Genomic DNA, 25,142 nt, shown 5'->3' with positions numbered 1-25,142 from the left:
TTAGGAATTTATTCTGAGAAGGTAATCAGAGATACATATAAAAATGTGCATTTTAAGGATGTTCATCATAGTATTATTTATCATAGAGAAAAACAGGAAGCAGCCCAAAGAAATGTCAAACAATAGGAAATTGGGTGAATTCTAGTAGGGTCAATATAGTGTTTTATATAACCATCAAAAAGCATTTGTATGACTATTTTGTCTTTGTTTGAGAGACTGTTTTGAAGAGTATAAGGAGATGCTTATAATAACTGAGAACAGGAGATTGTCAAATCATATTAGTTTTGTTTTTAAAAAGATAAAAAAACTGCAAAGTTTATGTGTCTAGAAAAGGACTAGGAATAAATGCATCAATTATTAATGTTGATTTTTGGATGGTGAGATTACAGGGCATTTTTATTTTCTTTATGTGTTTCTGTATTTGCTAAGTTTTCTACAATGTACATGTACTCTATAATCAGGGGAAAATATGTCAATGTTTAAAAAAAATTCAACCGAGTAAGTTTTAAAGATCTTACTGGCTGTGTTCAGTGACTCCTGAATTGAGTGGCATCCACTTTAGCAGATAGAAGCTCTGCAGAGCTATACAAAATGAAGGTCTTTTGCAGGCATAATAGAGTCTAGTGTAACACTAGCAGCAGTGAGTTGGTTATTACAAGGTTACTTTCCTTTAGGGGATGACAGAGGTCTATCAGGAAGATTACCTAACTAGTGCTGATCAGATCATTCCTGATTGTCTGGTTTAAGGTTCCATTTCTGGGAGGGCCCAAACTGTAATTATGTTAAGTCTCATTTTGATGTGGTAGGGCTTATGCTAAGTGACTCCATTTTGGGCCTGTTGTCTTGTTTTTAACAACAACAAAAAGAATCAAACAAGGATACTTTTGGAAATAAGTTATTAGTTGCTGTATCCATGCCCATGCCCGTGTTCTCACTATTCCATCAACAGATTCATGTGGTGAGTATAAATATGTGATTTACTCGAAGCATGCTATTTTAAAATGTTAGTGTTACTTGATGCCACTGGGAAAGTAAAGTATTGGCTATAATCTGAATATCATAAATTTTCTCCCCCAGAAGTAAGGGAAGGGAGAAGTACTTTATTTTTGTTTATTATAGCTGTCAGAAATATTGGAAGGAGAAAAGAAAGTGTATGGAATGTGGCCTTGCTTCTTGTCTGGCCCGAAAGCTTGTTTGGCGTGGAGTCCTGGCTTCCAGTCCTGGGCTTGCTACTGTCATCGTGTAAGACACTTGGGTGCTTAGGGCTTCAGTTTCCTCATCCCCAGGCAAGGACATAGGGCTGTTTTATGGATTAAATGAGGACCGTGGTCATGAAAGTGCTGTACCACTAACTACAAAGTTAGAAGAAGATTTTGAAGCTACTTTAATGGTTAAAAATCAGTTTCAAGCAAGAAATGAATGACAACTTTGTTTTCTCCTTTATCTTCAGGAAATCAGGTGACACCAAAAACAGCACCCACCACAACAGGCACTTCCACAGTATTGGTTGCAACAGCAGTCCATGCATATCGTTAGTAAGTAGTTGAGAAGGAGAGCTTTCTGAAGGATGGGGCGGGGTGGGGTAACCTCCCGTCTTTTCACAATAAGCCTCTCTATTGGTTGCCAAATAGCTGCTCAGCTGCTCCCTAGACAAAGTATCAGTAATGCTCCTTGATATTTCAGTTGGAGAATTTGGCACGGAAAACACTGAATACTGGTATTACTCTTGTATACTCTCTCTGGGAAGTGCTTATACCCTCAGCAGCAGCCTTTTTAAGCACTCAAAGCCACTCCCCTGAGATACCATGAATAGTAGATAGTTAACGAGTAAAGAAGTTGGGTAAGAGCTTTAAATTATAAGCTGCTCACCTCTGTCCCTTCTAGAGGCTGAATGATTAGAGTCCCTACTTCTGTGTGGCAGACAAGCTGATTCTACTTAGTTGAAGGAAGTATTAACACTTAGTTTTCTTGTTTCTCTAGCACAAATGGTCAATATGTAAAGCAGGGCAAATTTGGTGCCGCAGTCCTAGGAAATCACACATCCAGAGAGGTGAGAATGCTTCCCCTTGTCTCATGTATATTCAGGTGTTCTAGATCATACCAATGAGCTGATTTTTATTCGAGCTTGCCTGATGTCTTGTATATTGGAGGATTAGAATGATTGCACTGAATGTGAATTTCTAATATTAGATATATAATAACATTTGTAGTCACATTTTGCGTACTATTATGCACTAAAATCTAAGCAGCCACTCAAAATCTTTAAGTTTGACCTTTGTGATGTGGATCTAGTTTAAGAATCTGGAGCGTTTTAGAGTAAACCATTTACCAAGGACATCCTTTTGTTAGGTAATAACAACACTTAGTGTACTACTGACAGCATGACCAGTGTTTAACCTTTGAAAGTTTGGAAAATTGGGCGGTTGATCACACAGCAGAATACTGGTTTGAGTCAATAAGATGTGGTTAGAAGCCCAGAGGCGAATTTCCTTGTGTGGCTTGCATCTAGCTTCAAATTCTGCTCCAGAAAGTTTTGAAGTATGCGTAAGAAATAATAGAATTTCAGAGGTCCAGAAAACATAGAGTCCATGCACCTTAGAGACTCTGACATACTGAGAGATAAGATGACCTGCTCAGGATAACTAATATAATAGACAACACTAATTTGTATTAAAAGCAAACAAACAAATTTGGAAATACATATGAAAATAATGGGTCCAGGATAATGAATACCCAGATACCCATTACTAGACTCTTAACAGTTATTAATCTTGTTTCATCTTAATTCCAGCCTGTTTTCCTTCTTCCCTATCTCAGATTATTTTGAATAAATCTCCAATATAAAATTTTAGCTGTAAATATTTTAGTATGCATCTGAAAGATAAAGATTTTTAAAAACATAGCCACTATACCATTATCACACCTGAACAAAACCCATAGTAAATCTTTGATCTCATTCACTACCAGTTAGTAGTCAGATTTCCCCAATTCATTGTTTTTTCCTCTCTCTCTCTCTGTTTTAATCTAATAAGGTCTGTGTATCATAGTTGGTTACTATGTACCTTAAATCTCTTTCATTCTCCCATCAGGAGGCAAATAATGTCTGATTATTTCTCATTTTTTTATATTAGCAGCTACTGATGATTATTATCTAGATCTATTAATTCATTAGGAGTTGTCATTTGGATTTTAAAAATCACCACACTTCACCTCCAGATAAGATACAATATGTTGTGGCAGACAACATTCCCACTGTAACAATTATTAAAATTTAAAAAAACAGATAAATTGCAAAAATTGTATTTTAAAAATCATTGGAGAACCATGGAAATGATGAGGACTAGATGGACTAAAATTTTGAGAGGAAAGAGCCAGTGAACTGAGTGTTTTCCTTCCCTTGAGACCTTGGCTGATCTTAGGAGTAAACTGAACATCAGGTATGTCCCAAACAGAGAGGCTTCTGGGGAAGGAGACATTGGCCAAAGCTAGAAGAGCTCCAAACACAAGATCAGTTTTTCCCCATGGGATTTCCGGAGTTCTGGAATGGTGTGGAAGTCCAGGGGCTGTGCCAGAAAGGCAGAGGGAAACTTCTGCCCTCTTACGGTGCATAGGAGATAAAATCCTCCTGTAGGATGGGAAGGCAACGACCAACAACCTTCTCAATACATTTGCTAGATTTCGAGCTTCTTGAGGAGGAGGCCAAAGAATCTCTGCTCAGAATCTCTGATGCGCAGAAATTTCAGGACTGATGAAGTCAGAGACCTTCCAGGCTCTCAGTCAAAACCTTGGAACATAATGCTTGAGAATAGGGATAACCCAGAAGTGGGCTGATTCTTAATAAATCTGTCATCCTATCGTGACCAGCTAAGTCTGTAATTGGATTGGACTGAGGTGATCACCTCTCACTTAACTGCCTAACATAGGATAAAGAAAGACCTTTCTGGTGCAAGATTGTATGAGAACCCTATAGTCCCTCCCTCCTCTCTAGAGTTGAATTTTAATAATTTGTTTACCTGTGATTTTTGTGTACGTGTGTGCACATGTGTGTGTGTAGTAAATATATATGAGACATAAAATTTGCCATTTTAACTATTTTTAAGTATACAATTCAGTTGCATTAATTAAATTCACAATACTGCGCAACCATCACCACTGTCTATTTCCACTTTTTCATCACCCCAAACAGAATTTCTGTAACCATTCAACAGTAACTTCCCATGCCCCTTTCCTTGCTCCCTGGTAACCTTTACAATCTACTTTCTATCTCTGTAAATTTGTATATTCTAGATACTTTGTATAAGTGGAATCATAACTATTTGTCCTTTTGTGTCTGGCTTATTTCACTTAGCAAAATGTTTTCAGGATTCATGCATGTTGTAGCATGTATCAGAACTTCATTTTTTTTTATGGCTGAACAATATTATGTTATATGTATATCTATTTATCATTTGATGGACACTTGGTTGTTTCCACCTTTTGGCTATTGTGAATAACAGTGCAGTGAACATTGATGTATAAGTATATGTTTGAGTCACTGTTTTCAGTTCTTTGGGGTATACACTAGGAGGGGAATTGCTATGTCATATGATAATTCTGTTTAGCTTTTTTTGGAACTTCCAAAGTGTTTCCACAGTGTCTATACCATTTTACATTCCCACAAACAATATATGAGGATTCTAATTTCTCCACTACCTGGCCATTACTTCATTATTTTTCCTTTTTAAAAAAAAATAGCCATTCTAATAAGCATGACGTGGTGCCTTATTGTGATTTTAATTTGCATTTCCATAGTGATCAGTGATGTTGAACATCTTTTCATGTACCTATTTGCCATTTGTATTTCTCTTAATCATCCCTCATGTAAATAAAAACACGAACAAAATAAAGACATTGCTGATTACAGTTAAAGAGAAAGGTCAAAATGAGAATAGATTAAAATGGATAGTAAGAAGATGTAATTTAAACTCTAAACTTTAAGAGATGAACTGAGTTTTAAGTTTTATGCCTGTATGAAGCACAACCCCTGACATCTTACTGCTGATTTTGTACTGCCTTTTAACTTCTGTTCTCTCTTTTTTTTCCTGCCCTTTTTTGCTTGAGTACAGTATAGGATTCTTCTTTATATCAGTCAACAACAGCCAGTCACTGTTGCCAGGATTCATCTGAACTTTGAGTTAATGGTAAGACTTCCCATATTGGAATCATTAGCTACTCTGGGTTTGCTATACAGGAGAGACTGGCCTTCACATACCTGGTGGGAATTAGATCCACTACTTCCTCTCTGGACATCAGAGTGGATATCCAGAGCCTCTTGAAAAGGTCTCTTGGCTGCCTTCTGGGAATATGGACTAAGGGGTGATTGGTGGAGGGTAGGAGGGAAGAAGAAAGTTCCCTGATAACTCTCTTTGGGTCCACTGGGTCAAGGCCCTTCTACGTGAGTTTGGGCAGTCAGCTTCATCTGCTGTGCTGCCTGTGGTTGAATTACCCCAACATTTCTCCTTTCCCCAGGTTCGGCCCAATAACTATAGTACCTTTTATGATGACCAGAAACAAAACTGGTCCATCATGTTTGAGTCGGAAAAGGCTGCCGTGGAGTTCAATAAACAGGTAATACCATCTGATTCTTCCTGTAAAAAGCCAAACATTAGTCTGGATTTCCCTTGATTTTAAGAAAGTATATGGAAAACCCATAACTTGCTACATTTTGTTAGGGACAAGCATAAAAAACCCACTAAATTCATCCCTTGAGCTTATTGTATTTTAGGGAAACAGTAGGGGTACTTATTGAAATTGGTTAAAAATGCAATTTCTTTTTAAAAAAGAAAAAAAGGTCAATGTAAACTTATGTCTGTAAAACATTTTCTACTTAAATTATCTTAAGGCATAAACTATCTTTTAAAAATAGTGTTTTAAAATAGTTTTTTAAAAGTTATTACATAGTCATTATAGAAAATGTAGAAAAGCATTTTTAAAAAAATCATGTATAATCTTAATGACTCAATTACCATTATTAACATGTTATGTTTCTTTTTTTTATATGCATGATATACAAAAGTAGTCATAATCCTTTAAGAGTTCTTGGTTATTTAATGATGTAAAATACATCTTTCCCTGCTTTATGAAAAATCATTTATAAACATTTTTGAAAGCTTCATAACGTGAATGTTCCTTTTCTTTTTTTGATTGATCTATAGTCAGTTACAATGTCAATTTCTGGTGTACTGCATAATGTCCCAGTCATACATATGTATGTGTGTGTAGTGTACACATACACACATATATTTGTTTTCGTATTCTTTGAATGTTCCTCAATTTATTTAATCATTCCCTTACTTTTAGGCAGTTAGATTATTTTCAGGCTCTGGAATAAATGATACTGTAGTAAGCATTTTTGTACACAAGTCTGTGTCGTTTTTTTTTTCCTTCTGATTATTTCCTTAGGCTGGATTTCTAGAAGCAAAAGATTGAGTCAAAGGGGTCCTAAATTTTTAGGTTCTGTATACACTTTAGCATACTGCTTTTCAGAGACTGCTTTTGCATCCATATCAGTTCTCACTATACCTTTGCCAACAATTAGAATTATTATCTTTTTTTTCTTTTTAATCTTACTTGCTTGGTAAAAAAATGACTTCTCATTATTTTAGTTAGCATTTATTTGATTACAGTAATGAAACTTTTTTTTTAAGAAAATGAGTAGCAGGTTTCTAATGTATACTATGTTTAAACATTGACTGTAGAATAATTATTCATAAAGCTGTATCTGACTTCTTTGCCTAGGATCAGTGCTAGGATAATTTAGATAATACAGGTAAATCTGTAGGTGGTAGAGATACGAATTCTGGGAATGCAACATGATTTTGTAAAGGACCTTTATTTTATTATCCTTAGAAATGCTCTTTAAAATTTTTTTAACCCCCTGCATCTTTCATAGGTTCCCAAACACTGAAGCAGTAAATCAGTATAGTAATGGTAGCTAAGGTTTATTGTGTAGTTAACTGTTATTTGCCAGGCACTGTGCCAAGTTCTCTATTTGTGTTAGCTCAATCTCCATAACTACTAGGAAATGTGCAAAGCTTTCATCTTCATTTTACAAAAAACCACTGTGAAATAAGGTTCACAGAAGTTAAGTTAGTTGGCTGAGGTCACAAGTTAATAAGTGGCAGTGCTGAGATCTATATCCAGACAGTCTGACTCCAAAGCTATACTCTTAGGCACTTGGATTCCTGGCAAGATTACTGACTTTGGAATGTAAACATGTAATCTGTTTTGCTAGTAGACACCACTGTTTGGAAAAGAGCATTAGCAATAACGGAGTGAGTACTTAGCTGAGCTTAAACTAAGTTTTATGCTGCTTTGATTTCGTCTCACAGGTATGCATTGCCAAGTGCAACAGCACCTCTTCCCTGGATTCAGTGCTGTCACAGGACCTCATTGTAGCAGAGGGCCCTGCTGTAGAAATTGGAGATTCTTTGGAAGTGGCTTATACTAGCTGGCTCTTTCAAAACCATGTGCTAGGCCAGGTAAGAAAATGTACCCTGCAGGTTCTTTTGTAATTGAAATAGCATGAGAGCTATTCAAATGTAAGGTATAATTACTATAAATTGCTGCTCTTGGCAAATAGAAAGCTTTTAGGAGCCCTGCTTTAGTCTCTACGGCTGCTTTTGGGGCATAGCCATGAAATGCTAATATATAAAATCTGCTTAGTACCACTGTGTCTGTTCTTAGAGAAATGGAAACCAGTTCCCAAGTATCATTTTTAGTAATTGTTCACATGTATGTCTTGTCCTCCTAAACCAGTTTTAAACTTGAATATATTCTTATGGGATTAGGTCTTAAAAAACTTCTTTTTAGACTTTCCTCACAGTTATTTCTCTGTTTTTCTTATACTAGATTCTGTGAATAAATTTGCTTTGTTGTGATTTTATTTTATTAAGCCCTCAAAAGTAGTATGTATGATAGAAAGAGCTTTAGACTGCGAGTCAAAAAAACACATGGATTCAAGTCCCAGTTGCATCCTAACTTGACCTTGTCGAGTCGTTTAAGCGGTTAAATTTTTTTCCCCATCTGTGAATGGAGCTTAGTGGTGCTTACCCTGCTTTCTTGGCAGGATTGCTGTCAGCATAAAATGAGATAATTTATGAAAGTTACTTACAGATGAAAATTTTTTTTAAATACTTGGTGATAGAAGCTTATTTTCCCCCAAACCTGGAATATCCTTGCCTCCAAGATACTCAGTGTGATTAACACTAAAGGGTGTTAACCCTTTAGCCATGATGTGGTTCCTTCTTTTCAGGTTTTTTAAGAAGTATTTTCCCAGTGTATTTGACATTACCTATTTCAGAAGTACTGTACTGGTATATGTGAAGTTCAGTATCATAATGATTATTATTATTTTTGAAATTGGCTGACCTTGTTTGTTTTGATCAACTTGCAGGTTTTTGACTCCACTGCTAACAAAGATAAGCTGCTTCGTCTGAAATTAGGATCAGGAAAAGTCATCAAGGTAAAGGCTTAACTGTGTTCTTATATGGGTTTATCAGTTGCAGTGGGTTTGATTTAGACTGGCTTTTGTGAAATTTCTAACCTGGATAGTATTTTCTGAGACTTTGGAAAGGCTTGGTTAAAAAATAGGAAGAGACAAATGTGTTACGTTATCTGCATTTGGGAGATTTTTACCTGTGAGACAATATATTGAGGAAGGGTATATTTCTTTTCTTTAGTCCCTACCTTTTCTTTTTCATCCTGTGACTCTGAGGAAACTATTATATCCTTCATATCACCTAATAGGAAAAGAGGTGAAACTGTTTCTTCTAAAAGTGTATCATAATGGGTGATTCTAATCTGTGTGGAATGCTTTGAATCATTGTGGGAAGCAACTACGACATAGCAGGAGGAACACCGGGATTGGAGTCCAAGGACCTGGGGTTTTTACCAACTGTGCAAGTGTTTTATAAAATAAAGAGTATTTTACACATGTAGGTATCATGGTGTCAGGACATACGATGTATCGTGAAGTCCTCATTTCATCCATGTGGCAGAATGGTTTTCTCCATAGCTTGTTTATGACTCCTTTTCCCAGAATCCTTTGGAGGCTTTTTCCTGTAGAGCATAGCAGTTAGGATGTGACCCTTAAAGCCAGACAGATCTAGTGTAATCTTGGCTTACCAATTCACTTACTTCCTGATCTTGGACTAGTTACTGAACTTCCCTAAGCTTCCGTTTTCTCATCTGTAAAAGTGAGGATATTGCTACTAACCTGATGAAATTATTTAGGGGATTAAACAACATAATGCAAATAAAGCACTTACCATGGTATTTGGAAAACATGTTTAATAAAGGAAAGCTTTTATTTCTCTTTCAACGCCATTCTTCTGTTTCTCCCAATTTCTCTCATCGTATTTCATATAGCCCTGGGTAGGCTAGCTTTTACAAGTGAATTGAGAAGCAGTGATTTGGATGTTCTTATAACCAGTTAAGGGAGAGGGAGAGATATAAACCTGATGATCCTGTCCTTTATTTTGTCTTATGAGGAGGTTTGTATCTGATGAGCTTTTCCTCTTCTCTGATTCCTAAAGGGCTGGGAGGATGGAATGGTAGGCATGAAGAAAGGAGGTAAGCGATTGCTTATCATCCCTCCAGCCTGTGCTGTTGGCTCTGAAGGAGTAATAGGATGGACTCAATCAACGGACTCAATCCTGGTATTTGAGGTGGAGATTAGGCGGGTGAGTGAAATCATGTTGTGTTGTGCTTGATGAGTCCTCTTTGCTAGTTAAGTAAAATGAATAAATAAGTATGTTTGAAAAATGCCTTCTGAAGATACCTCTTTTTTTTTTTTAAGTAGAAATGGTACATTTGGAAAGAACAACATTTTTGGAATCTAAAGGCCAAGGTTTATGTCCTTCTCGGCTCTGTATTCATAGTAACTTCTCTACACTAACCTTTTTATTTTATCTTTAAAATAATGATTCCTACCCAATAGTACATACCTTTTGATTTAGTAATTCCATGGCTATAAATTTATCTTATCAATATGTTTACATAAGAATGCAAAGATACCTGTGTATAGATAAAAAAAGATAGGTATATAGTTTCCTCCCTGTGACATGTGGTTTATAATAGTAAAAACTGGAAACAGTTAAGTGTCCATTATTATGAGACTGGTTAAATTATGGTTTTCATAGAGTGGACGTCTGTGTAATTCTTTTTTCTTATTTTATTTTATTTATTTATTTTTGGTTAATGAAGTTACTGCAAATTGAACCCAGGACCTCATGCATGCTAAGCATGTGCTCTATACTGAGCTATGCCCTCCCCAACTTTTTTATTTTTATTTTTAAGTTAAAAAAATTTTTTAAATGTAGTTCTTAAAGAATACCCCAAATCTATTCTTAAGCGAAAGAAACAAGTTGCAAAACAGTGTAGATAGTATGATATTATATGTATGTGTATATACAAATAAATACATATATGTGCCCAAAGATTCGTATTAAATTTCCGGAGGCATTAAAAGAAGTGATTAGAAGTGATTTTCTCTGGAGAATGGAAACGAAGTTCAGAAACTTTTTCTTTTTACATTCTACCCTCCTGTACCATTTTAAACTTTTATCGTGAATAATTTCTATAATAAAATTTGCAACAAATCGTGGTTAATTAATGCTCTCCCTCCAAGCTCCACTTCCCCCACCTCCAAAAAAAGACTGTTTGCTTTACATTGTGATTGTTAGGCCCAAATATGATAGTTTTGCCACTATAAACTATAGAATACAATACAAATAAATATTACGGTCATCTTCATTGTGGTTATTATTCCTGCTTGCAACAAAGGATATGCATTTTTTCTCAAGGACTCTTTCCTAGTAGGAGACCCTTATCTCTGCTGGGCATTCCAACCTTCTTTGACCGACATGCTTCCAGCTTCCTTTTTCACAGCTTTTATATTATTTCTCAGTTTTCCTTTGAGTTTGAGGAAATCATGGCTGGTGATAGATAACAAACCAACTTGAATCCATCAAGACTGGCACTTTGTAAACATAAGGGAAAAAATACTCTCTTTTACCAATAGTCAAAGAATTACGAATTGATTTGCTTATTAAATTGACAAGGCTGATACAGAATGGTAATACCCAGGATGACAAGAGTGTTAAGAAAGATTTATATACTGCTTGTGGAGTATAAAGTAGTTCACCCTTTCTGGTGTGAAATTTAATGGTATGCAGCAAAAGTTTAAAAAATAAGTATACCTTTTATCCAACAATTTAACTTCTGGGAATTTATATTTTGGAAATTATTATGTGCAAAGATACAGAGATAAAGCTACTCATCGAAGTATTGTTTGTAATAGGAAAAATTAGAAACAAACTGAATCTCCAACAACTAGGGGTTGGTGAAATATATTTTGTAATAGCCTAGATTTTTGTGACTTCTGTTCCCAAAATCCTTTGGAGACTTCTTGTAGATGATAGCAGTTAAGGCATGACCCTTGAGATTAGACAGTCTTCAGTAGTTAAAAATGATTTTTGTTGATTAGTAATTTAGTAACATGGAACTATGTTAATGTGTCAGTGAGTGAGCAAAGCAGGATACAAAACAATATGTCCCCATTTTTGTAAGACACACACACACACACACACACACACACACACACACACACACACACACTCAGATAATATAACTATGAAATACTAATCCAAAATTCTAACAATTTTATTGCTTAGTAGTTGAATTGCCGATGATTGTTACCTTTTTTTTTTTGCTTAGCTACATTTTCTGATTTGGCTACAGTGAACAGGTAAGGGTGCCTTTTTTATGGTCTGTTAGCCTGTTCCACCTGTGGTTGATCTGTTCTGTTCCTAGGTCAAATTTGCTAGAGATTCTGGCTCTGATGCACACAGTGTTAGTTCCCGGGATTCTGCAGCCCCTTCTCCCATACCTGGTGCTGACAGCCTGTCTGCTGATCCTGTTGTGTCACCGTCCACATCGGTGCCTTTCAAACCAGGGTAAGATACCGGAGTGTATCAAGCTCTTTTATTGTCCATAAAAATAATTCTTAGAGGGGTTCAGAAATATAGATACAGTTAAAAACTGAAATAATTTTAAATAATTGGGAAAAATAGGATGAAGGAAAATAATTGCACCAGATTTTTCTGAGAAAGGATTAATAGTCAAAGTCTATAAAAAGCAAACTCAGATATAAAAGAATCCCTGTCGAACTTTGGAAGAAAATCACGCAAAAGGCATAAATAACAAAATATGTACTCTAGGGAAAAAATGTAAATAAGCATCTGAATGGAAAATTTTCATTTTCACTAGCTTTTAGAGATTGTGCAAATTAAAGAGTTAAAATTCTGTTCTACAGACATTAAATTGGCAATCATTTTTAAAAACAATTTGTTTATCCAGCATAATCTAGATTTGTGATTATGGATTTTGTTTTTAATCTCAGAATATGTCTTATTTACTTTCAGGGAGTCAGCTCTTCGTTCCAAATCTAACTCCCTCAGTGATCAGCTTACAATGAATACAGTGAGTATACAAGTCTGTCTCCTTATCCCCAGTTTTCTGGGAAGGTTTCGTGTGCCTAGGGTATGGTAGGTTAGAGAGAAAAAAAAGTGTTGAGAACTGTTGATTTAGGCTAGAAGTCAGTGGTTACTTTATTCATTTTTCTTTACTTGGGAGTCAGTATAAATTAGCCTGGGCTTCTGCATAGACAGACCTGGGTTCAAATCTATTCTTATAAGCATGTGGCCTTGAGAAAATTATCTAACTTCCCTGATCCTCAGCTTCTTCATTATTAAATGGGAATAATTCTCGCAGCCCCTCTATAGGATTCTTGTGATGTGTTTGTGAAGCTCGGAGCCTACATAGAGCATGTCTTCAGTAACCTCTCCGATTTTTATGAGGTTTAAGTGAATAATGCCTACTGAATTTTTAGTACTGTGTCTGGCATGTTGTAAGAAGTCATTAACATTAGCTCTTGTTCTCCTAATTGCTGCTAACACTACGTATCTTCATACTTTCATTTGCTCAGAGATGTGCTACACTAATTCCCTGGCTAGGTGACTTTGACCAGGTTGCTGGGCTTCTGTGTTTCCCCAACTTTAGGATGAGAAGACTAGCATTCTGTTGTAAAATTTGGATTTAAAGGCCTAGGACGTACACTGTAGTTTGCTGCTGCCCTGCCTGGTCTATGAAGGCATCTGAGTTTGCTATGTGTGGGTGAGATGACAGTGACACACTTCAAGTTCTCAAGCCCTGTGGCCTTCACCTACCACACCTTCTCCACCTGGGAAACAGGATAATTGCCTGGAATGAAATTGATGATCCATTTCTCTCCAACCCTAGTTTACTTGTTTATATTCAGTCCAAAGCAGAAATTAATTAAGCAAATAATTGACCCAATATGTATAAAAAGTGATCTAAACCCAGAAGGTTAAGCCAAAGAATCAAAATTGAAAAACATTTATGATCTCAGATCTTTGAATAGTCACAAAGTTTGTTCAGTATTGGCTCTGTTGTACTCTCTAGACACAGCTGCTTTTGTTACCTGTTTCTCAGCTTCAGTAACTCCTGGTAGGCTAGTGGTCTCCAACGTTTTCTTTCTTTACATCTTTGTTTTTTTAATTGAGATAAATTTCGCATCACATAAAATGAACCATCTTTTTGTTCTTTTTACATTTAAGTTTTAATTTTTCATTTTGAATAGATAATTACATTCTTGTGGTACAGTTAGCAAAACAATATAACAAGATACACATTGAGAAGCTTCATTCCTAGCCCTGCCCCTGCATACCCTGTTCATTTCACTCCCCCAACTTAGGTAACTGCTTTTGTTAGTTTCTTACATACTCTTTTCAATGGTTCTTTATACAAGAACCGGGCAAGCAAATGGATATTGGTTTATATAATTAGTCCTCTTTTGATGGACCCAGCTTTTTTTGATTATATGTCTCTATTAATTAAGAAAAAATGAGCACACATAATATATGTCTATTTACAAATTATATGCATACATATATACATATACTGTCCATGCCTGTAAACAAACTTCATGTCTTATGTTTACTATAGCTTAAAAATAATTTTAAAATATAGATTATGATCATTTCTTTTCACACTCGATAGATGATCTTGTGCACCCTTAGGACATGTACTCTCCACTCTGAAGGCTGCACTTCGAATCACTTAATGGATGCAGAGGCTTCTAGCACAGAGGCTAGTGTATCATCAATGCCAAGTCACAGTTAAATGAACCTGGATTTAGAACACAGAGCTCCTGTTTTCTTCTCTCCCTAAATCTCTTCTGAATATTTATCTCCTGAATTGCTCCTGGGCTTTTGAGAGGGTACTGTCATCTAAAATGTCTTCCTCCCTTAATCTGTACTTTAGTTTTTCATCTGTAAAATGAAAATACATATGCCTAGTAGGAAGACTTGATTGCAGTGAAGTAATACAAATAAAGCCACTTTGTCCATTCCAACATATAGGGAATTATTTTTACTACAGTTATTAACTGTGACCCGTGTATGCCTCTTTGGCAATTAATCTTTAATTCTCATCTTCTAGAAGCATTGATTTCAAATAGATATTGAAGATTTGATATAAGAGCCAAAGACATAGAGTTGACTGAAGGTAATGAACCTTGATTACAGTGATTTTTGTGGCTTTCCTCTCTTTTTAGAGCCCTGATACAGTCAAGGCCAAGTTGATCTCTCGGATGGCTAAAATGGGCCAGCCCATGCTGCCCATCCTTCCACCACAGCTGGATTCCAACGATTCAGAAATTGAAGTATGTCCCACTTGCTGTCTAGAGTGAATAGTGCAGACATTGCTGTTTTCTGTTCTTTTAATCGAAATTATTGCTGCTTCTGCCTCTAACCCAGAATCACTACTTAGAGAGCTTATATTCAAAATGATTCAGGTTGGCATTGGTACATGTGTTTCTCCCGTAACTAGCACTTCCCCTGGGAAATGGAAGCAATTCTGTACCTCTGCCACAAGAACTGGGCAGTTTTAAGTAGTTAATTTAGCTTTCTGCTGGACTCTGTATTTTGAGTAAAAATCACTGTGTATGCAGCATGTTCCCTGACCTATAAAAGAATGTTCAGGTCATATGTGTTGATTGAATGTTTAGATTCTCTTGGAAAATGTTGGTTTTTCCACTGATGTAACCTAATATTAAGATTATACTCCTGTATCTTTTGGCTTTGTACATTGTATGATTTTTTTGAATTTCATGAATTTTATTGCAGTCAGATCTATCAATTTTTCCTTTTGTGTTTTTCTTTTGACATTATGCTTTGAAAGCCTTCCAATTCCACGTGCTGTAAACATATATATCTTTTTAAAATATTTATTGTTATTTTATATTTTGATCTATTATTTCATATTTAATCCGTTTGGAATTTGGTGTATAATAAGAAGTAGCTTAATTCCAACTAAGTTCTTTTCCCATTGGTTAGCTCCTTATTGACTAATATAATTACTTCTCAGCTGAATTGAAACACTTAACAGTGATTAATTTTTAAGATTCTTTGACTTTAATGTAAAACAGAGCAAAGGTGATGCTCTTGAGAAAAAACATTTCCAAAATAAGTTTTATTTTTCACAATTTTGTTTTATTTCTTCATGGAAAAGCCCTGTGTAGATGTAATATTTTAAAGGCAGATAGGATTTCTGGGGCCTATTGTTCTAGGATTGATTTTTATCTGGTTTCTGGAAATGAAATTTGGGTAAGATAATATTCTTATTAAAATTTTTAAGTACTGCTTATTCATTGTAGAATAAGTTAAATTATAAAGAAACATTTAACAAAAAGGGCGTTCTTTATATATTGCTTTGTAATCTAATTCTTTAACTTAATGTTGTATCGTGACCATTTATGTTAATATCAATAATATAAATAACGTAAACAAATAAAGCAAAGCTTTATCACCTTTAAAGGTAACCCAGTGCTCTGTTACACTTATTTATCATAATTCCTTTCACTCTGTTGTTAGATATTTAGGTTGATTTATGTATGATGTGAAACTGGGTACTTTTCCAGAAACGCATAATACACTTCTGAGAATATCGGAAAGTAAGAGAAAGTTTTAAGTAAAAGAATGTCAGAGAGATTTTAACCCTTGAACTGTAGCATGGCAGATCACAGTCACTGTATATCATGACTCAAGTTTTTCTTTTCCTTGTATGAATCAGGAAGATATTTGTATGTTGACTTTGATTAGAATTACAGTAGAGACCAACATTGCTTTGCTTTTATGAGAAGAAAGAATGGAGAGGGGAAACACTCTCTACTGTCAAAAACAGCAGGGTAATGAGGTGCAGTGAATCTATGCTGTCTGATTTTCTGGGAGTACCTTGAGGTCTGTGAAGATTATTTGGCAGAAGATAAGAGGCTACATTGTTCCCTGGGTTTCCTTGTAAGATGCCCTGATTCTATAGGAACAGACCAGGTCAGTCTTAAGGTAGCTAGCTGCTGGTTTGGAAAATGGTACATCGTGGGGAGCAGTCACTTTAGCTGCTTCAGACAAAATAACATCAACAGCTTATACTGTTTGAGGAAATTAACTATATTTAATTATTTGATGTAATGTACAGGGAAAAGGGGTTTTACTCTGGTACTTAATAGAGTGCTTTCTCTCTGTAGCTGGTGCCTTCAGCTCTTGCCTTTCTGCTTACTTTCCCTTCCTCTTCTTTGCCTGAGAACACTGGTCATAAGCAGGTTTAGGGTGGACAGTCAGCCTCAGTCTTCAGTTAAAGACCCGTAGACATAATAACCCAAATGTTTGTGCCTGTTTCAGGATGTGAATGTTCTTCGAGGAGCCAGGCAGCCCACGGTGACTTCGTCCATCCAGCCCTCTCTTCAGCCAGCCCATCCAGTGCTACCACAGGTGACCTCACAAGGTAAGGAACCTCTCTGAGGCTCTGTGGCCTTGAATTGGGTCAGCACCAATGTTGTCATCACTGTTCCTGAAATTGTTAGACTGCATTGTTTTAGTATTAAGACTGGACTAGAGTATAAAACCTGTCAGTTTGTCCCTGGTTAGGGCATTTTCAGACCTAGAGATGTATTTGGTCTGATTGCTGTATCTATTGCCGTGGTGCACTGTCACTCAGCTGATGAGACATCTCCCTGTGTGTAATTCTGCACGTCCTGTCAGCTGATGGGATCGTAGGTCTGAGTCACGTGCACCTGAGAACACCCAGTTTCCTTCCACTAGCCCATTGCTGAGACTCCAGGAGAGTTGGTTCTAGGCAACTAGGTGAGAAAAGTGGTCAAGTCTGAAGGGTGATGATATATAAGGAGGTAGTCCAGACTTGTACCAAGAAACAAGGGCTGGATAACAGTGAAAACTTCTTGCTTTATCTTAGCACCTCAGCCATCCGTTTCTGGACTCCAAGCACCATCTCCTGCCTTAATGCAAGTTGCATCTCTTGATTCCCACTCAGCTGTGTCTGGAAATGCCCAGTCCTTTCAGGTAACACTTTTAAACCATATCGGTTATAACCTATAATTTATTATGGGCCTCGTCAGTCTCCTTTCTTCTTGCACAGTTCATACAGTAGCAGTTCCCCACAATCAGAGATTACATTTTTTCCCGTTTCTGAACCACCACGTTCTCATTTCTAAACAGGCAAAGGATAACCTACCTTACAGGTTGTTGTAAAGATTAAATGCAAGAACAAGCAAAGCATCTGGAACAAGCAAAGCCCGACACGTAGTAAAGGCCCAGTCAGTGTTTGTTTCCTTCTCACACTTGGCTAGTTAAGGGGTATATGTTCAAGTCTTCTGTGTTCTCTTCTGTCAAACAGTTAATAGGCTAAGATTCCGCACTACACTCAGCAGAAGAGTTGTGGAGCGGCAGTGGGTGGAAGGTGTACGGAAATATAGCTGAACTCTGTTGTCTAGTTAGCCTTCAAAAGTGATCCCTCAAAAGTAGGTTTTTGAGGGGCGGGTAGAGCTTAGTGGTAGAGTATGTGCTTAGCATGCACGAGGTCCTGGGTTCAATCCCTAGTACCTCCATTAAAAAATAATAACAACAACAAATAAATAAACCTAATTACCCCCCCTCAAAAAAAGAACTGTCCTGTACAAATCATAATTTAAAAAAAGCAGATTTTTTTTTTTCTGTTTTCACAGAAAACTATGGCAACAGCCTGTCTGCCTCTGCTGACTGTTTGCCAGGACAGTGGACTCTTTCTTTTGCCCTGACACATTTGTTGCATAAGACGTGACTCCCAATGATAACAGGCCCTCTCTTCCTTGATTCTTAATGGAGGGGTCAGAGTAATGGTGGCCAAGTTATGCCCCATTAGGGAGGTGTGTATCAGAATTGAGAAGAGTCCTGCTTTGCCCTCTTCTCGCTCCAGAATGCACCTAATGGAGAGTTACTGTAGACTAAGATTCATTTTTTAGTAATGGATGGGTAATTATATCCGTCTCTGGAAATGAGCTGGATTTCCTTAATTCAAGGAAGAATAACCATCATCATTAAAATGATAGCTGCTGTTTACTGAGCACTTACTATCTGCCAGGCACTTAACTTACCATATCGCTTCATTTATATCGCTTCATGTATTCCTTGCAACAACCCTAAGAAGTGGTATTATTATTTTCATTTTATAGTCAAAGTGACTGAGGCTCAGGAAAATGAGAACTCTTGGTCACACAGGTAAGCATCAGAATCCAGCAAGGGAGAGGCATCCTGTGGAAACTGATGGATTTAGTTCAGAATCACAGTGAACACCTCTTCTTTTACCTCAGCGAAACCAAGCAGAGTTTGCTTAGTTTTAAAATTTCTTAGGCCATCAATAGGCCCAGTGGTCGGGGGATGAATTCCCACTTAATTGAATTATATCACAAGAGGACTGGGGAGTGACCTGAGGCACACTTTCCACACTCTCTGGGTTGGACTTCAGTCACTGGGTTGGGTACCACTGGATTACATACATAACTCTCCTGCTAAGATTCTTACCTAATACCAAACACAGGACTCATTCACCCCCAGCTTCCTTCAGTTTGAGTCTCCTTCCAGCTTACCCACTTTATTCCATCAAAGACAAATTAAGCAGAAAAGAGCGATATAAATGTTTTATAAACCAGCTGTACCTTGGCATTTTCTCAGCCCTACGCAGGTATGCAAGCCTACGCTTATCCCCAGGCATCAGCTGTCACTTCCCAGCTGCAGCCCGTTCGGCCCCTGTACCCAGCACCTCTCTCGCAGTCTCCCCATTTTCAAGGTAGGATGACCCCCTCGGTTTCTCATCTTCTGCTCTTGCTGTGCTCTCCTTCCTCCCATCCCCTTTTTCATTTTTATTCCAATAGATCTCTGTCCTTTTTATCTTTTCTTTTTTCAAACAGCTTAGTTGAGGTATAATTTACATAACGTACAGTTCACTCATTTTTAGTGTGCAACTCAATCTTTTTTTAGTAAGTTTACAGACTTGTGCAATAATCACTGTAATCCAACTTTAGAACATTTCCATCATCCTCCCCATAACCCTCATGCCCACATTCTGTGTTTTGTTTGTTACATTTTCTCCCACCAGCCCTTTTTTAATTCCTCTGTCAGAATGGCTCTGTGGGGTTCATAGCAAATAGTAAAAGAGCAAAACATTGGAGGAAGTTGGGAAAAAGCATGATGACTGTTCAGTGTCTTAAATGAAAGCTACTTTGTTAAAATTTTTAAATTGTGTAAAGAATATACTATTATAAAAAGGTCAAACAACACAAAAGGGTGTGTGTGACATGAAAAGTGACTGTCTTCCATCATTAAATCCCCCTGACCTTAGGAAGCTGTTGTTGACAGTCATTTGGCTAACTTTTTAGGTATCTTGTGTGTATGTACAAGTGTGGTTGTCTTGTGTAAAAAAACAAAACAAAATAAAATGCACAAAGCTGGCATGGTATCCTCCCTTCTTGTTCTGCAGCTTGTCTTTTGCATAGTAATCACCTTTGGTATTAGGACAGTGGTAGAAAGAAGCAAGTGTATCCCACAACATAATTTGTGGTCCTGGAATGGTAAGAGTTTCCTGGGTGCGTCCTTTGTCTGGAAGCCCTGCCCTTTCTCCATCTGAGAAACCATCAAATCTGTCATGTCCTCTGTAAAGTCTTCCCTGACTGTTACCATCCCTCTTTCCTCTCCTCCCAGGGATATAACTGTATATGTGTGTCACCAAAGAGTTAATCTTACTTTTCTCTCTAATCCTTTTGTACCTTGTAACTGCGTACATGGTCCTTTTTTTTTTTTTTTGCACTTAACAACATTCATTGTAATGATCTATTTACATGTAAGTCTCCCCACCAGACTGAGCTCACCAAGGACAGGGACCATGTTTTATTCATTGCTGTATCCCTGATACGGGGTCCAATGCCTGGCATGCAGTTTGATGAAAGGAGAAGCAATCTGAGTGGCTAGTGCACTGCTTGTGCCCTTGAGCCAGACTGTATCCCTTGATGCATTTTGCAGGAGCATAGCTTCGTTATTGTTAGCTTTGGAGCCCTTTTGCCTCTGTCTCTGCTACGTCTTCTGATGGTGTGAATCACTTACAGCATTTCCTAGTATTTGGAAATGTTAATTTCTTTCTTTCCCCTGCTAAAAGAGCTATTGGCTTTTCGTTGTACAGTATCCTTTGCTCCAGTTCATAAGTTTCTTCTTGGCTTGTGTCTGTTTAGGATCAGGTGACATGGCTTCATTTCTCATGACTGAAGCCCGGCAACATAACACTGAAATTCGAATGGCAGTCAGCAAAGTGGCTGATAAAATGGATCATCTCATGACTAAGGTGACTGAGTCAGGGCTGGGGCTGTGTTGAAAGTGGGGGTAGAAATGGGGGTACAAACAGGGAGCAACTAGGGCTTATAGGTAAACCCTTCCTTGGTTTCCCATATTCATAGAGTTAGTACTTACTTCCCTGGAAGGGTCGTTTTTTTTAGGGATCCAGTTAGTAGAATAAAACTCCAGCTTATATTAGAGATTGTCTCAGAGACTCATTAGCCCCCTCAAAAGAGTGGTCAGATCTTGGGTAAATCGTATTTTTCGATGTAAAAATTTCATAAAAAGTCTTTCTGACACTCCTTTTGTAGGTTGAAGAGTTACAGAAACATAGTGCTGGCAATTCTCTGCTCATGCCTAGCATGTCAGTTACAATGGAAACAAGCATGATTATGAGCAACATCCAGCGAATTGTTCAGGTGAGAATGATTGAGAACAGAACACTCAGCTTGGAGATCTTGCCCCTGCTCTGTCCAGGCATGTACTACCCTTTAAAACTTCAACTCCAGGAATAAGAGCATGTGATAAATGCTACACAGAGTTGGGAAGTCCTGAAAAATCCATGTGGCTTAACTTGGGCCAAGTGACTAATCACTATATAGTCAGAAGGAAACATTTCTTTTTCAACTATATTCCAAACTTTTGCTTCATTTTTTAGCCATTTGTATGTTGAATCTATTGGGTGTAGTGATTTGTATCCATCAGGTATAACTTGATGTGTTGTTTTAAGTATTATATCTATGTGGACCTAAGTTCTAGATTTTTGTCTCAAATACGTATCAATGTCACCTGTCAGTTCAAATTGATTCCCTTTTATCTGGAGCTTTTCTCTTAAAATGTAACTTACACATTATCTATTTTGAATTTAGGAAAATGAAAGGTTGAAACAAGAGATCCTTGAGAAGAGCAGTCGGATAGAAGAACAGAATGACAAGATTAGTGAACTAATTGAACGAAATCAGAGGTAATGACAGGTACGGGGCACGGGCTCGGCCAGATGAAAAGGGGTTTAATTTGTAAATACCCAAGTTGAACAACATGTCTGTTTAGGAAAGTTTACATGTATTTCTGTTCTTTCTGTTTCCTACCTGTCATGTGAATTTTGGGCATTGAGAGGGATTTCAGGAGAAAGGGCTCAGTGGGCCATGACATAAGGCAGACCTATGTTTGAATCCTGGCTCTGCTCCTCATTTGTTTTGTGGCTTTGGGCATTCTGTGTTTTACTGCTGGCCCTAGTTTCCGCATCTGTAAGAGTGGTGTTCATGCCTGGAAAACTGATGTTAGCTCTTCTCTCTTCTGTGTGTGCTGATTCCGTTTTATCAACCAGAACTTCACTGATTTCCATATAAAACCCAAGCATTTACAATTTTTCTAGATCCTTCTGAAGATTTTTTTTTGGTTGGAGGGGTCGGGGAATTTGTCACAGCATATAGCATTTTACTTTAAAAATATCATTCTCCCGTATTTCTCTTCTCCAGTGTCTCTTGTCTCTCACGTGAAAGAGGAAAGGGGAGTAGCTTTCTTTTCTTCCCTCCTTCGGATTTCTGGCTCTTTCCTCTCTCATTTCCCCTCACCAAACATCTTTAAATTCCTCTCCTCCTCATTACACAAATTCAAAGTAGTTCATCCCTGGCTCAGGTTCCTACCTCCAAACTTAATTACTGCAGATCGTAGGGAGACAAATGCTTTCAGATTGTTTCTGATGAATGTATAGAGCAGTGCTGTGACAACTGAATGCACATTGGATTGTGTCTGGTATACAGTGAGTGCTTGAGAAATGTTTTCTTTTCCCCTATTTATTTCACAGGTATGTTGAGCAGAGTAACCTGATGATGGAGAGGAGGAACAACTCACTTCAAACAGCCACAGAAAACACACAGGCAAGAGTTTTGCATGCTGAGCAAGAGAAGGTAACGTAACTGGGGAGAGAAAAGCCCGAGTCAGGATGTGTAGAGCTAAAAAATGTCCTGTGTACGTATTGACCAGTCTGCTTTTCAGCAGAATTTTTGCTGTCATTGGGAAGAGAACTAGAAATCTTCCAACAAATCTTAATATATCCACAATCCAGATTTCTGTTGTGCAATATGCTTTGCAATAAATTGACTCAAAAACAATCGCCGATTTTAGTAATTTGGCTGAGGTAAGGAGTACACAGTTTATTAAAAACTAAACCTATTCTGCTGACAAAGTCAACTGAAAATATCTTTTATGCCCTGTAGCAGATATTTAAAGTACTGCTGTTTGTCTTCAGTCAGTTCAGAATTAGGGATCTTGACCTGTTCCTGGAGTAGCTCTAAGGGAGACCCTAGTGGGTCTTGGGTTGAGATCGACTGATTCTGAAGCCACTCCTGTTATCTTTGCTCCAGTGACACTGTTTATCCGGAATGGGTATCTTCTTGTTTGCGCTCCCACTGATCCATGGGAGATGGCAACCCTTTCATCTGCTGTTTTCTCAGAGGTTTAAGAAGTAGTTTGTATTTTGTATTTGAATTTTTCTTGAAAACCTGAAAAGTTGAATGGAAGGCACTTTATAACTTGCGGAGTTTACACAGTTTCTCATGTTCTGGTAACAATGAGGATTCCTGACTTTGGTCTCATGCTGTTCTCTTAGCCATAGTATCCAGTCATGTTATTAAAAAAAACTGACCCCTTATCTTCAGATAAGCAGTGCCTCACCCTGTCCGGTCCTGCCCCGATTCTTTCCCATTGCTGCTTGTCACCATCCCTTGTTTGCTGTGACTGGCTCCCAATGCCTGGATCACCACTCCCCACTAAATGTACTTTTTACTGTTTCTCCTTTGTCTGCTTTTATTTACTCTCTTTCCTAACAGGGGCACATGAATACATTGTTTGATCTAGCTGTTACTGTTCAAGTCTAAAATGATTACTATAACTTGTTCTAGATCAGTGGTTCCCAAACACTGGTCTGGCTGTCTCAGAATCACCTGGGGAGCTTAATTAAAAATATGTGTTATTAAATTTCACCTTGAGAGTCTTTTTTTTTTTTAGTTGTTAATTTTTAAATTTAAAAAATTTTTTCGTTTTTAAAATTGTTAAATTTTAAAAAAATTTCATCTTAAGATTCTAATCTAGGGTTTCTACCCGAGGTCTGAATCTGAACTCTTAAATGGCTCCCCTTGATCCTGATCCATAGCTAGGTTGGAATCACTGCTCTTAGTAGTGATCTCTTTTGCCACATTCTGTGGAGGTGGCAGCTGGACACTTTTGTTTTCAGCACGTTCACCATGTGACTCATGCTGAGTATCAGTGGGGTGGGGGAGGGCATTAAAACTTTATTTACAAAAACAGCAGGCCAGTTTGGCCTGCAGGTGATAGTTTGCCAATCCCCTAAATTATCTTATTATTCCACCCAAATGTTCATGTTGATAAACCCCCAAAATGTCTGAAACAGTGCATTGAACCTGGTAGATGTTTTACTTATAATAGCAAAAACAGTAGTAACAAATAACAAAAATAGTACCACCAACTAACACCTGTCAAACTCCTACTAGGTTCTAGGCACCATGCTTTACACAGATCTGTTTGAGGGCACCTCCTGGGCTGAGTATCACTGTTCTTGACGAGTGGGATACCGTGTACCACATGCTTCACTTGGTCACCTTTATTGTAGTGGAACTTTTCAAGCCTTGACACTCTCCTGTTTTTCTTTTGATTCACTTCATTCTTCCTTAACGCTCTTCCCTGTGATATCTCTCCCGTTAAAGGGAAATAATCAACGTCCTTTCATCCCTGGAGGCAGTTCTCTGCCTTCAAACACAGCTCAGAAACTTAGTTACGTGCTCGATGAATATTTGGTAAATGAAATTAGTTATTTTTCTCTATGACAGTATTAATGTTTCTACATAAAAACTATGGAATAATGGTTAAAACTGGAAGATAAGTTAGAGGTCATCTAGTTTAATCTGATTTTACAAAAGAGTAAACGGAGGCCCAAAGAGTAAAAGACTTGCCCAGGGTCTCACCTCCAGTCAACTATGTTCTTCCTTTGCCAGACTGCCACCTCTCTTTGGTGCCGTTTTCCTCCTAACCTGAATGCTCTTTCCCTTGTTCTCCTGAATTCTTAGTTCTTTCTGTCGTTGCTTTCTTTTCCCGGATTTCCATGTCAACAGCAGAATTTGATCCAGGGTGAAAACCAGGGAGCCATCATAACCACTGAGTAGGGGGTTTTTTTGTTTTGTTTTTTATAAAGTTTCTGTTTTTTATCTATTATTTTTTCCTTAACATAGGCACTGGGGATTGAACCCAGGACCTTGTGCATGCCAAGCACGTGCTCTACCACTGTGTAGGTTTTTAATGTTTTTCTTTCTACCTTAATTTTGCAAACCCTAAGTTAAAAAAAAATCATAA

General features: G+C 37.5%; 1 protein-coding gene across 2 annotated transcripts in view; it reads left to right on the top strand.

The window, feature by feature from the left end:
- FKBP15 (FKBP prolyl isomerase family member 15) overlaps window positions 1–25,142 on the top strand; it is a 45,899-nt gene that overhangs the window by 7,436 nt on the left and 13,321 nt on the right. Inside the window, exons 3-19 of one of the 2 annotated variants that reach the window (XM_010997408.3) lie at window positions 1,451–1,535; window positions 1,981–2,050; window positions 5,106–5,180; window positions 5,509–5,607; window positions 7,371–7,520; window positions 8,435–8,503; window positions 9,576–9,722; window positions 11,854–11,996; window positions 12,465–12,522; window positions 14,678–14,785; window positions 16,800–16,902; window positions 17,371–17,477; window positions 19,125–19,239; window positions 20,675–20,784; window positions 21,086–21,193; window positions 21,644–21,738; window positions 22,582–22,654. In XM_010997408.3, coding sequence (XP_010995710.1) covers window positions 1,451–1,535; window positions 1,981–2,050; window positions 5,106–5,180; window positions 5,509–5,607; window positions 7,371–7,520; window positions 8,435–8,503; window positions 9,576–9,722; window positions 11,854–11,996; window positions 12,465–12,522; window positions 14,678–14,785; window positions 16,800–16,902; window positions 17,371–17,477; window positions 19,125–19,239; window positions 20,675–20,784; window positions 21,086–21,193; window positions 21,644–21,738; window positions 22,582–22,654 — 1,715 coding nt within the window. Of the gene's footprint in view, window positions 1–1,450; window positions 1,536–1,980; window positions 2,051–5,105; window positions 5,181–5,508; window positions 5,608–7,370; window positions 7,521–8,434; window positions 8,504–9,575; window positions 9,723–11,853; window positions 11,997–12,464; window positions 12,523–14,677; window positions 14,786–16,799; window positions 16,903–17,370; window positions 17,478–19,124; window positions 19,240–20,674; window positions 20,785–21,085; window positions 21,194–21,643; window positions 21,739–22,581; window positions 22,685–25,142 lie in introns of both variants that reach the window. The other variant, XM_010997409.3, reaches the window with a different exon arrangement.

Source organism: Camelus dromedarius, chromosome 10 (genome assembly GCF_036321535.1).
Source record: "Camelus dromedarius isolate mCamDro1 chromosome 10, mCamDro1.pat, whole genome shotgun sequence".
NCBI classification, from domain to species: Eukaryota; Metazoa; Chordata; class Mammalia; order Artiodactyla; family Camelidae; genus Camelus; species Camelus dromedarius.
Note: the sequence above shows the minus strand (reverse complement) of the source record. Positions and strands in the feature narration are given on the sequence as shown.